The 10,814-nt window shown below is 52.9% G+C and overlaps 1 protein-coding gene across 1 annotated transcript; it reads right to left on the reverse strand.

Annotated features, from left to right (window-relative positions):
* Positions 1 to 6,459: 6,459 nt before the first annotated feature.
* Msx1 (msh homeobox 1) lies at positions 6,460 to 10,064 on the reverse strand. Its single transcript, XM_051165128.1, has 2 exons — positions 9,387 to 10,064; positions 6,460 to 7,153 (listed from the first exon to the last, which is right to left on the reverse strand). Exons 1-2 carry the CDS (start codon positions 9,853 to 9,855, stop codon positions 6,711 to 6,713), a joined length of 912 nt encoding a protein of 303 aa, XP_051021085.1. The 5' UTR covers positions 9,856 to 10,064; the 3' UTR covers positions 6,460 to 6,710.
* Positions 10,065 to 10,814: the final 750 nt, after the last annotated feature.

The following is a 10,814-nucleotide window of genomic DNA, read 5'->3' on the forward strand; positions in this document are numbered from 1 at the left end:
GGTTTAAAGATCTGCCCCTCACCAGCCTCATTATCTGGCTTGTAGAGTAGGAATACCGCCGTGGTTGGTTCGTGTCCCCTGATGGAGCATTCATTGTCATAGTCTTCGGGGAGAGCTCAGATGGGCCCTGCACATGCAAGGTGCATTACTGGCCAGCTGCAGCCACATCAGGGAAACTGCCATGACAGCCCTCCCAGGACCACTCTAAAATTAAGGTCAGATGATAAGCAGCCCATGATGGAAGGCTCTTTCTCTCATTCTACCAAACCCTATGGGATGCACTGTGGGGGCCCACTTCAAAGATGAAGCTTAAGAAAGGACTCCCCAAACCTAGAGGCTGATGGGAAGCCCACACCTAAATGCAAACTTCCAGACTGTGCAAGCTTAACATAGTTTTTTTTTTTTTCCTTTGGAAGCACCCTACCCCTCCACACTCAGGAGCTCAGGGGTGTCTATTGGTTAGAAAAGGGAGTGAGGTGGCTGTCTAAACGTGTAATCATTAATTAGGCACCAGCAAAATAAGAGTTCAGGATTGGGGGGAAAAGAGGCCAGTCCATTCTTATGCAGCCAAAGGAGGGTGTCCTGGAGGGAATGATCTTAAAAAAAAACAAAAAACAAAAAACAAAAAAACCTCATGCTGTGGCAGGCAAAGCTCAGGCTTTGTGTCCTGTGGACTTTTCCTTGCTTCTCTGCCAACACAGCAAATTGTGCCTGCAGCCCCTTGCATGTGTACAAACAGACACTCACGGCTGAATGTGGAGCTCTGCCCAGTTGAGCTGCAATGCAGAGACTGCCCATGCCCGTCCGAGTTGGAGGGAGAGACAGACGGCCCCTGTAGTGCCATGGCACCAGATTCAACTCTAGCGGGTCTATCTTCAGAAAACTGAGTAGCCAAGTCCCCCATGGGGATCTGTGCCCATTGGGGATGAGGATGCAGGTGACATGGTGTGTGACCCCTCTGTTTTGTCTGGTCCCAAGGACCAGGAACTTATGGCGGGCCCATAAATTTGCTTCTAACTAAAGCCTTTAGGCAGCTTTCATTGCACCTGCCAGGGGCTGCTCAAGGGCATTAGGGTGGAATCAAAACTCCTGTGGGACGTAGTAAATTGCTAGATTGAGGACCCCATCCAGATGGGGACAAATCTAGAGTGGAGTCCCATGTCTCTGGCCCAAGTGGTCAGCACACTCTAGCTCTTTGGAGTCTCCTGGAAGACTGGGGCACAATTCTGCCTGCCTGCTTTATAAAGAGCCCACAATTGATATGTGTTGCTGAAGGGGCCACATACATTGCAGAGCTTTTCATGTTCTACCTGGGACCGCAAGAAAACAGGAGAATCCTGTACTTTGTAGATGGGGGAAAGACAGACTCAGAAGAGTTAAGGAGGCCACAGCCCCCACATGTCAAAAACCAAGATCTACAAGGAGACAGCCGAGCTCATGTCAGCGATCAGATACGGACAGACTGTGGTATCTAGGGGCATTCTGGCTGCCCCTAGCAGCAGTCTTTGTGCCTGTTTGACAGAGGATGCTGGACAGACATTCTCTATCTTGGGCCTGGCTTCTGATCCCAGAGTGAACAGAGCCGGTCCCTTAGGGCCACCTCTTGGAAGGCATGAGAGGCTTTGCCAAATGCAGAACAGCTTTTCTGCTCTACATAAAGGGAAGAAGGCTCCTGATGTCCATGGGAGAGGCCTCCCAGCATTCCTCGACCCCCCACCCATGAAAGCTATGTACGCTAGAAGTGACTGTGCACACACATGTGCATGAGGGCCAAAACCCAAGTGCATAAACAGTCCCGTGCATGCTCCTGCAGACAGAGCATTCCTCTGGTGCTCACACTGGTGCCTGTGCCCCGCACCTAGGATGCTGTGGTCTGTATGTCTCCTGCTGAAAGTCATTCTCTATTCTGTGCCAGGCTCTCCTGGGTCTCTCCGTGGGTCTCTCCAACCATTCCTCAGGAATTTTTTCTCTCCATCTAGGTCTGTCTCTCTCCTATCCCTCTTTTCTTCCCAAGAAAATGTGTCTCTGTCAGCAGGTCTTAACTCTTTGGGTTTCTATAGCCATTAGAGGGTGGCTTTGACAGGGTGAAGTTGGCCTCTGTGGCCTAGGGCCTTTTGTGTTGGATGCTAGCATGTATGCTTGTGTTTGGCAATGAGTGTTGGTTGCGTGTGTAATGTGTAGCTCTACCAGTTGTGTATGTTTATGTGTCTGTATCAGTGGGCTGTGTGTTGGGTTTGTCCACAAGGTTGTGTGTTTGCTGGAGTGTATGTGCCCATTACTGATTTTGTGAGTGCAGTGCGTGATGGTTGAACATGTGTTGGGCACCTGTGTGGGTCTGAGTTGTGCGTCTGGGGTGCACGTGTTGGCTTTGTGTGTTTGCTTAGGGATTGTGCTGGTGTGTTGTGTCGATATGTGTGGGTCATATGTGCACAAGCAGTTTGTGGGTTCTGCCTATGGTGTAGAGGGAGCATCAGGCAAAAGGACTGTAGGCCGCTGACGTTGCAAAGGGGCGGCTGTGGACGCGGGGTGGCGCTGTGGCGGAAGCGGACGGGAAGAGCCAAAGTGAGCTGGCGGAACCGAGCTGTCGAGCGGAGCTAAATGATTCCCAAGTCCTGGTGCAAGCTTGGGGTGCAGTGAAGGAAAGTGAACACTTGACTGCAGTAGTTGGAGGTTAGGAGTTCCCGGTGGCACCCAGCATGAGGGAAAGAAGGACTGTCGCCGAGGAGCGAGCGCTTGAGAGGACAGGATGGAGCCGGGAGGACTTGCGGCCCCGGGGGTTTGGCCAAGACGGCGCCAGCCAAAGAGTTGAAAGGCGGCGGCTGCCTCTCCTCGCAGTTCCCTGTTGCGCCCCCGAGGGCTTTGGCGGGGCACAGGCCTGGACCAGCTGGGCTCACCTAGGGGCCTCGGGTCTCTAAAGGGGCTCCCGCGGTGGGACTCCTGGTCTCTTGTAAGCCTCCTGGGGCGTCCTGGGCCGCCCTCCCAGGATCTGCTATCCGAGCCAAGTACCCTGAAACTAAGCACTCTGAACGTGAGCCCGACCCAGCCTCCCGGGTCCTGACCGCCTCAGCCCAGCCACCTATGCCCAGAGCTCTGGTGCTCCAAGTCTCCAACCCTGACCAGTGTCATCTCCGTCCCAGCTACCACGCTGCACCGGCCTCTATAGTCCTGTGGCTTCCTCAGAAACGGAATTCGCAGACTAGATTACCCGTCATTTCCCCAACAAAATAAAAACTCCAGTGCAAACACCCCGCTGGAAATGGGAGAAGTCCCTTTCACGGCCCTTGGAACAGGGCTTGGACGTAGTCATGGGAAAGGGGTTAAAATCACAATTGGGGCCCAGAGCACACGTGGCTGGTTCCCGGGACACTCGCACTTTGTGTGAGAACTGTCACGGCATTCGGTAACCCTCAGCTATAGAGACTTGGGATGGTCCTCACGGGAACGCGTAGGTTCGAATGAAATCAGATCGAATCCCTTCCGTGTTCCTTTCTTAGCTGTGTTTGAGCGGAGAATTGAAGCAGCTCGCGCAGTAACGTGCCCAACACACTAGATTCCAAGAACAGACTCCTGCCAACGCCCGCCTTAGATGGTGACCCCCACCACCCCTCTCCGCGATCAAGACGACGCCTTAGCTAGACCAAGAAACTGATCCGCAAAGGACCAAGCCAAGGACCCGTTGCAAACATCACTCTCGCTTGAATGGACTAGACACCCAGCCCCAGAACCCACAGTGAGAAGCAGCATCCACCCGGGCCGCAAAAATCTGCTTTAAACCCTCACTGGGTTTAAAGCGATTCCAAAAACTGGACGCCCAGTCAGTGGGTGAACATCTATTGAGCACTTTCTGTGTACACACCGGCCTAGAAAGAGAATTAGGAGATAAGAAATTGGGCAAAGAAAGGGCTGAATGACAAAAATAAATAATAAAAACAGAAAACTGAAGGGAGCCAGTAGTGGAAGGAGAAACCCCGACCCAAGACTGCCTCCACAGGCCAAGGCGCTTGCGGGCGGGGGTCCCAGGGAGGATCGGGAGGTGGGGAGAGAGAAAAGGCGCGCCCGCCTAGCCTGCAGCTACCGCCTCGCTGGAGCCATGGCGCGCCTGCAGAACGCGAACCGTTGCTCATTACGGCAATTATGTTGCTCTAAATTTGCCTCGACCCTAAATTGCTAAACTCAGAGGAGCCAGGAGGCCCCGGAGCCTGGGCCGGAGGAGACACAAGATCCTGCCCCGCCATTTCTCTCTTCTAAGTAAAGGGAAATGACTCTTGAGCTGAAAACTCGGGCCCGAGCTGGAAACTCATCCCCCCCGCCCCCCCCCGTCTCTCCCCCCCCCGTGAAATCTTCTAGCTCGCAGTGCCCAGTGTGGGGCGGGTTAACACTCCCCCAAATTCTAAGAAAAGATTATAAAGATTCTAAATGCCTTTTCCCAGTGAGAAAACCAAAGTACAGCAAGATGGCATGACCCTAGTTACGAAAAGGTCAACCGGGCACTGAGGCAGGCTCCACCATGGAGCCATCGTGGCCCAAGGGAGATAGACTCTGACCATCCCCAGTAGCTGTCTAGGAAGGAACCCAGGAGATTGTCGGCATGGGAGTCAGGATGTAAACGGCTGTGTCTAAACTGCTTGACTTATGTGACTGACAGCAAGAAGCAGAAACACCCTAACTTCCAAGTACCTCTACTGAGCATGCCATGCAGGATCCCAGCCTGGTAAGTGTGATTACTCCATCACCACTCAGGTCCCTGATTTGCTTCTCGAGGCCCAGAGACTGAAGGTCACTTCCCTGAGTCCTCCAGCCCTACCCCAGTCCCAGTACTAAGATCCACAGACAAGCTGCTTCTTCTTTTAGGGATGAGGGTGTGACAAATACCCAGAGAAACAGAACCTTAACTCCAGCTACAGCAGGCTGGAGGACCAGAGGCGAAGGTACCTCTGGAGTAGCTTGGAGCCAGTACAGAACCCTTCCAAGCCCCCACCACCACCACCACCAGAAACCTCTCAAAGAAATCCCCTGGCCAATTTGAGCCTTGGGGCCAGAATCAGTTTCTACTTAAGCAGAACAGAGACATCCACACCTCTCTAAGTTCCATACCAGGTACTAGGGTTCTTTCTGGGTTCCCCCCTCTTGACAACTCTGGACTCAGGTTGCCCAGGGCTCTATTCAAATTCTCCCCCAGACAAGAGGCTGGGGGAGGGAAGTACCTAGATTTGGTGAGACTTAAGGGGGTGGACAGTACACAAGAGAAAGGGAAGGACATGCCAAGCTTGGTTTGCCGAGGAGTAATTTTCTATCTTTTACATCCTTGAAGAATTTTCCCCAGAAGATTAAACTTGCACTTACTCAAATATTTTTTTTTCTTGGACGCCTGAACTTGGCTACATAAAAAAAAACCCAGTTTATGAGGGCACAAAAGCTGAGTAGCCCTGGGTCTTCGGTACCCTTCTGTGTAGCTGCATGTTTGCCGTGTTGTTAACAGGTTGGGCTAGCTGTGCAAAGCTCTTTAGGTAGCTCAAAACGGAACTCCACACATTGATTGCATCTACACTAGTGGTTGTTTAGAGGCATCCTCCTCCCCTCTACTACCCTTTCAGTAAGGAGAACAGGTTGGAGGAGACAGGTATTGTCTGGATTAGCTGCTGACAGTCATCAAACCATTGGGGCAAGTCACTTTGTTTTCATAGACAGTTTGAAAGGGGAGGAGGGAAAAAAAAAGAAGACTGGGTCATGGGTGGAAAGAGCCAGTGTCAATTTCAGCTTAAAGTGAATTGGAAAATTGAGCCTAATTATCCTAGGTAATTGCTCCAATTCTCCATTTGACTGTGTTAAATGCAAATCTCTTCTGTATGCGCAAAAGATGGTTCCTGTACATCTTCCTGTCACCTTTGAAAGATGCTAGTGTAAAAAACTACTACCAAACTGGAAAGAACTGTGTATGTGAAGAGAAAGAACAAACATTAAAACACACAACTAAATCTGCAGACATCATTTCTTGTAGCTTAAAATTAATTTATTTAACAAATATAGCTATAATATAAATGATAATAAAATTTCAAATATACAGTATATTACATAGTACACACGATCCCTTCAAAAGGGATGTTTGAGAGCCACGAAAACGTACTGTTAAATAGAAACAGATTGGTTTTGTTTTTTTCTTTTACTTTTTTTTTTTTTTTTTCTGGTCCTGGCAAAGTCTCTTCAACCTACCTTAAGCACCAGCATTTGCCCTGCCCCCTCAGAGAAATGCTTTGCTCCCACAAAGCCCTTGGAGTTTGACAGTAGAAGGAGCTGGGCTCCGGGCTTTCTATACGACTGTGCTCATCTCCTGAAGCACCAAACAGCAGTTTCTCCGTGTGCAAGTCCTGTCTGGTTTAGGACAGGAAGCAGCTGATGGAGTCATGGTCTCTAGTCCTTTTGGCCTTTGGTCTCCTTCAACCTCTTAATTCTGCTGGGGTACCCCTAATTTCCACATCTATAACTGGCTCGTGTACATCTAGAACCTTCCAGCCATTTTTTTTTTCCAGAAGGGGTCAGGCGAGGGAGAAGGAGCATTTGGAAGCGATGACCAGGAGGAACCATAGCAAGGGACTTAAGAGAAGGGGGCCAGGTGGTGTCGGGCAGCGGAGCTCTCTAGGAAGGACTCCCGCTGCTAGAGGAGGTGGCTGGAGGAGGAGGGTGGCACCACAGAGAGGTGACTCTGGACCCACCTATGTCAGGTGGTACATGCTGTAGCCTACGTGGGCTGTGTAGAGTCCCACCGGCGCCACGGGGAGCGCGGCTCGCTGGAAAGGGCTAGAGGCACTGTAGAGAGAAGCACCCGCGGCTGCGGCTACCGCTGCAGGGCCGCCGAGAGGGAAGGAGAGGCCGAAGGCGGCGGGCGGCAGCATGGGCTTCGCGGCCATCTTCAGCTTCTCCAGCTCGGCCTCCTGCAGTCTCTTGGCCTTGGCTCGGCGATTCTGGAACCAGATCTTCACCTGCGTCTCGGTGAGGCTGAGCGAGCTGGAGAACTCGGCGCGCTCGGCGATGGACAGGTACTGCTTCTGGCGGAATTTGCGCTCCAGAGCCAGCAGCTGCGCGGTGGTGAAGGGGGTCCTCGGCTTGCGGTTGGTCTTGTGCTTGCGTAGGGTGCAGGCTGGGGGACTCAGACGCCCTAAAGGGCCGGAGAGAGAAAAAAAAAGGCAAGGAGTTAGGAGAGTCTCAGTGGGGTGTATTACTAAGGAACAGAAACTATTCTGGACATTGATTCCGATTTCACTAAGGCACCTATGTGCTGGGCAGTATAGACAAGCGAAAAACATTTTCTCCAGCTATATAACCCAACAGCAGGGATTCTTGCCTGCGAAGGTGCCAGATGAAATCGAAGCAAGTTCAACACTGGAATACAACTGAGCAAAGAAAATGCCAACTTACATTAAAGTCTGGCCTTCCGAACCAGGGGCCTCTTCTGGGCCATGCACAGTGCACAGTGAGAAGCTGAATGCTAAGGAGGCCATAAAACACTCAGGGGCCCCTTGCCCAGCCCACGGTCACGCTGGATTTTACACCTTAGACATTTGTACTTGTCCCCACCAAGTGCATTGCATAGGATGGGTCCCCCACTTGATATTCCACACTTTTTAAATCAAACAGCAAGCTTCTACGGGGAACTAGGGCCAATCAAGAGGTGACACTGTGATAATTCTAAAATACATAAGAGGCTGTTTATCTAAACGTGCTCCTCTTTCAAATCGTCTCAGTGTCCACTTCAGTCTCTCCTAACCACAGTGCCTGAGTTCTAGGACAACACCAAACAGTGGGTGTGGGTGTGGTGGGGTGATGGTTCTCACCCCACCCCCACTCCCATGGCTCAGTTTGATGAGATGGGCGACATTCCACCTATCTGTTCTTTCAGCTTTCCAAGTAAAGGTTAAATCTCAGTAGAGAGCCGCCATTGTTTGGAGGGCCGGCCTAGTCAGAGAAATAGGTTTCAGTCCCTCATGACCCCTGCTATGCCTGACAACACTGTGCAGGATAAAACAAGTGTCAACAACCACCTCCCCCCCCCCCCACACACACACCTCTTGGTGATTGCCTTGATCTGGGGGTCCTAGAAGCTGACATTCTAAACCAAATTCCTAAATCTCCAGGAGGATGCTTTGCCTCTGCAAGCAGCTTTTCCTTTCGGAAATCGAATTGAAATCGAGGACGACTCGCCTTTAGGGTTTTGCCTAACTATGCATTTTTTTTTTTTAAGCACTTGAAAAAATAATCCTTTGGGCCCTCAGACCACCAGGATGTGAGTCAAACGAAATCTCCAGTTAACATCCCCCTTCTTCCCCAGCTCAGGCCACGGCAAGTCTGGAAAGAAGCTGGCCCCAGACTCGGTTTCCCCGCTAGGCGGTCCGAAAGAAGGAAGGGTTCACAGGGAAATGTCACTTTGGTTAGTAGCAACAGCCCAGCTCTGGGTCACCTTCGCCCCTAGGGAGGGGCTGTCTTTTCAAAGACGTTTAATTCCTAGATAAAAACCGTTCCTTAGCATCACGCTATTGAATTTGCAATGCTATTATGTGGTGCGGAATAATCGGAGGAAACGAGGAAAACTTGGGAATTTCCCGTGCTCCCGAAATATCTTCAAGCGGGTTCGCTGGGGAAAGGAAGGCCGAGGGCCGCGAGGACTTGGGACAGTCCTGTAATATGCCGCTGGCTGCTGGGTCCGCTTCGAAAGCGGGGTCCAACGCGGTCAGGAGCTAGCAAAGGGATTAATAGGGAGCTCCTTTGGCTGTCTTGTTGCCCCGCCCCCCTCCACTAGCCCGCGATCGTCCGGTCTCGCTAAATCACCTACACGTCCAAACCACCAGGTATATATTTAGAACTAGATGGGTCCGGGAGGAGTTTCGCAGAGCTCTGGAGTGGTTGTTTAAATGGGGGTGGGGGGGGAGGCGGTTTACAAGCTTCTATTAGAAGAAAGTGAAACTCCCCAGAACGAGAGTACTGGTACTAGCCTTTCCGTCCATCTAAGGGACGGTGCAAAATAACTGTGTTTAGGATAAGGTGGAGGAGCAGGGAACCCTCGGCGTCCAGAGTACCGGAAGAATAAGAGGGTGCACAGACACCCGCGCGCTTCAAGTGAACTGACACGCTCGGAGGCACTATGCCAAGGCAAGGAGCGCGCGAAAACGGACTGAGAGCTTTTGCCTGCTTTAGGCCTCTAACTCTCTTCCTGGGTGGGAGTGGGAAGAGGCTCAAAAGGCGGCCTCCCCACCAACGCAACCTCTGCACCGCCTCCAGGTACCCAGATGCAGGTACGCCGACGCTCGAGACAAGCCGGCGCCGGCGCGCGGCCTGGCGCCCTCGGGCCCCACACCCCCTTCGGGCCCCTTAGCTCTCCAGGGCTGGCTACTTACTGGCTGGGGGTGGGGAGAAGCGGGGATTCTGCATCCACGGGGTCCGATCTGGCTTCTCAGGGCTCTCGGCCTTCACCAGAGCATCTTCTGGCAGCTTAAGGAGTCCCCCGACTGAGAAATGGCCAAGAGGCCGCGGAGAGGAGGGCGCGTCCGGGGCGCCCAGCGACCCAGGCCGGGTGCCCAAGTGCTGCATCGAGCCACCCGCAGCATGAGCCCCCTCAGAGGCCACTAGGACGCTCTCCTTGGCTCCGGGCTTCCTGTGATCGGCCATGAGGGCCTCCACGCTGAAGGGCAGGAGTGAAGCGGGCACTTTGGGCTTGGCCCCCTCCTCATCTGTGCCCATGGCGGTCGCCGTGGCCGCAACAGCACCGGGGGCCTGGCCAGCGCCTCCCCCAGCAGGCTTGCCTAAGGCGGAGTCCTCCACTTTAACACCGAGTGGCAAAGAAGTCATAGCAGCAGCAGGGGCCATGCAGAGCCGGACCCCACCTCCAGCCGCAGCTCGGGCCAGCCCCGGAGCATGGGTTGCGGGCGGGCTGGGAGCACGGCCGGCTTCTGCGACTTCCCAGGGCCCTGGCCCGGCCGGCCCTCCCGCGCGAGCCTCCCGCGGCTACCCCAAAGGCCAGCTCCGGCGAGCTAGGCCTAAATCCCTGCGGCGTGCAGGCCGAATTCCCCGGCACACTCGCCGGCTCCGGGTCCACCGCCGCTCCCCTGAGAACTTGTTAATAAGGCAAGGCCAGCGCTGCAGCGACCAATCAGCATGCGAAGGGGCGGGCCCGGAGTAAACCATTGGCGGCGCTCCTGCCCGGAGGCCCACCCGGCCTAGGGGCGCTCTAGGCAGGGACTAGCCAGCCCCAGGGGCGGTGGAGAGCCGGAGGTACCTGGGGAGCCTTTCCGCCGGGCTTAGCCCAGTGGGCGTCAGTCCGGCTGGGTACCTCCTGGTTGAGGAACCTACCAAGTTCCAGAGGGACTTTTCTTTATTAGCACTTCTTATCTGCCCTAGTCAGTCGTCCTTCACCGCCCCTCAGCCACTTCTTCAATAGCCTGTTTTCTTTCCTCTACCCGTTCTTTTATAGTCTATTGCTATTTCTTTCTGTCTCCCTTTCCTCTCTCAATCGCCAAGAGTTTTACTTCAGTTCATCTACAAATTCTTTTTGTATTTGTTTTTTGAATGATCATAGTTATTTGTCAGGCTGAGTAGAAAGGGATAATACTACTTTCTTAAAACAAAACAAACAAACAAACAAAAAAAAACCTAAGTGTCTTGTGTCTTCCAATCTTCAAAAATTTACCTGGCGGGGGTGGGGGTGGGGTAAAAGTGGGCCTTTGTCTCCAAGGGCTGACAACGTTTATCAAAAGAAACCTGGGTCCTGTTGGTTCTGTGGGTACAGGAACATGTATCACGGTCTGGGAAATGCGTTTGCTTTTCAT

Source organism: Acomys russatus, chromosome 22 (genome assembly GCF_903995435.1).
Source record: "Acomys russatus chromosome 22, mAcoRus1.1, whole genome shotgun sequence".
NCBI lineage: Eukaryota > Metazoa > Chordata > Mammalia > Rodentia > Muridae > Acomys > Acomys russatus.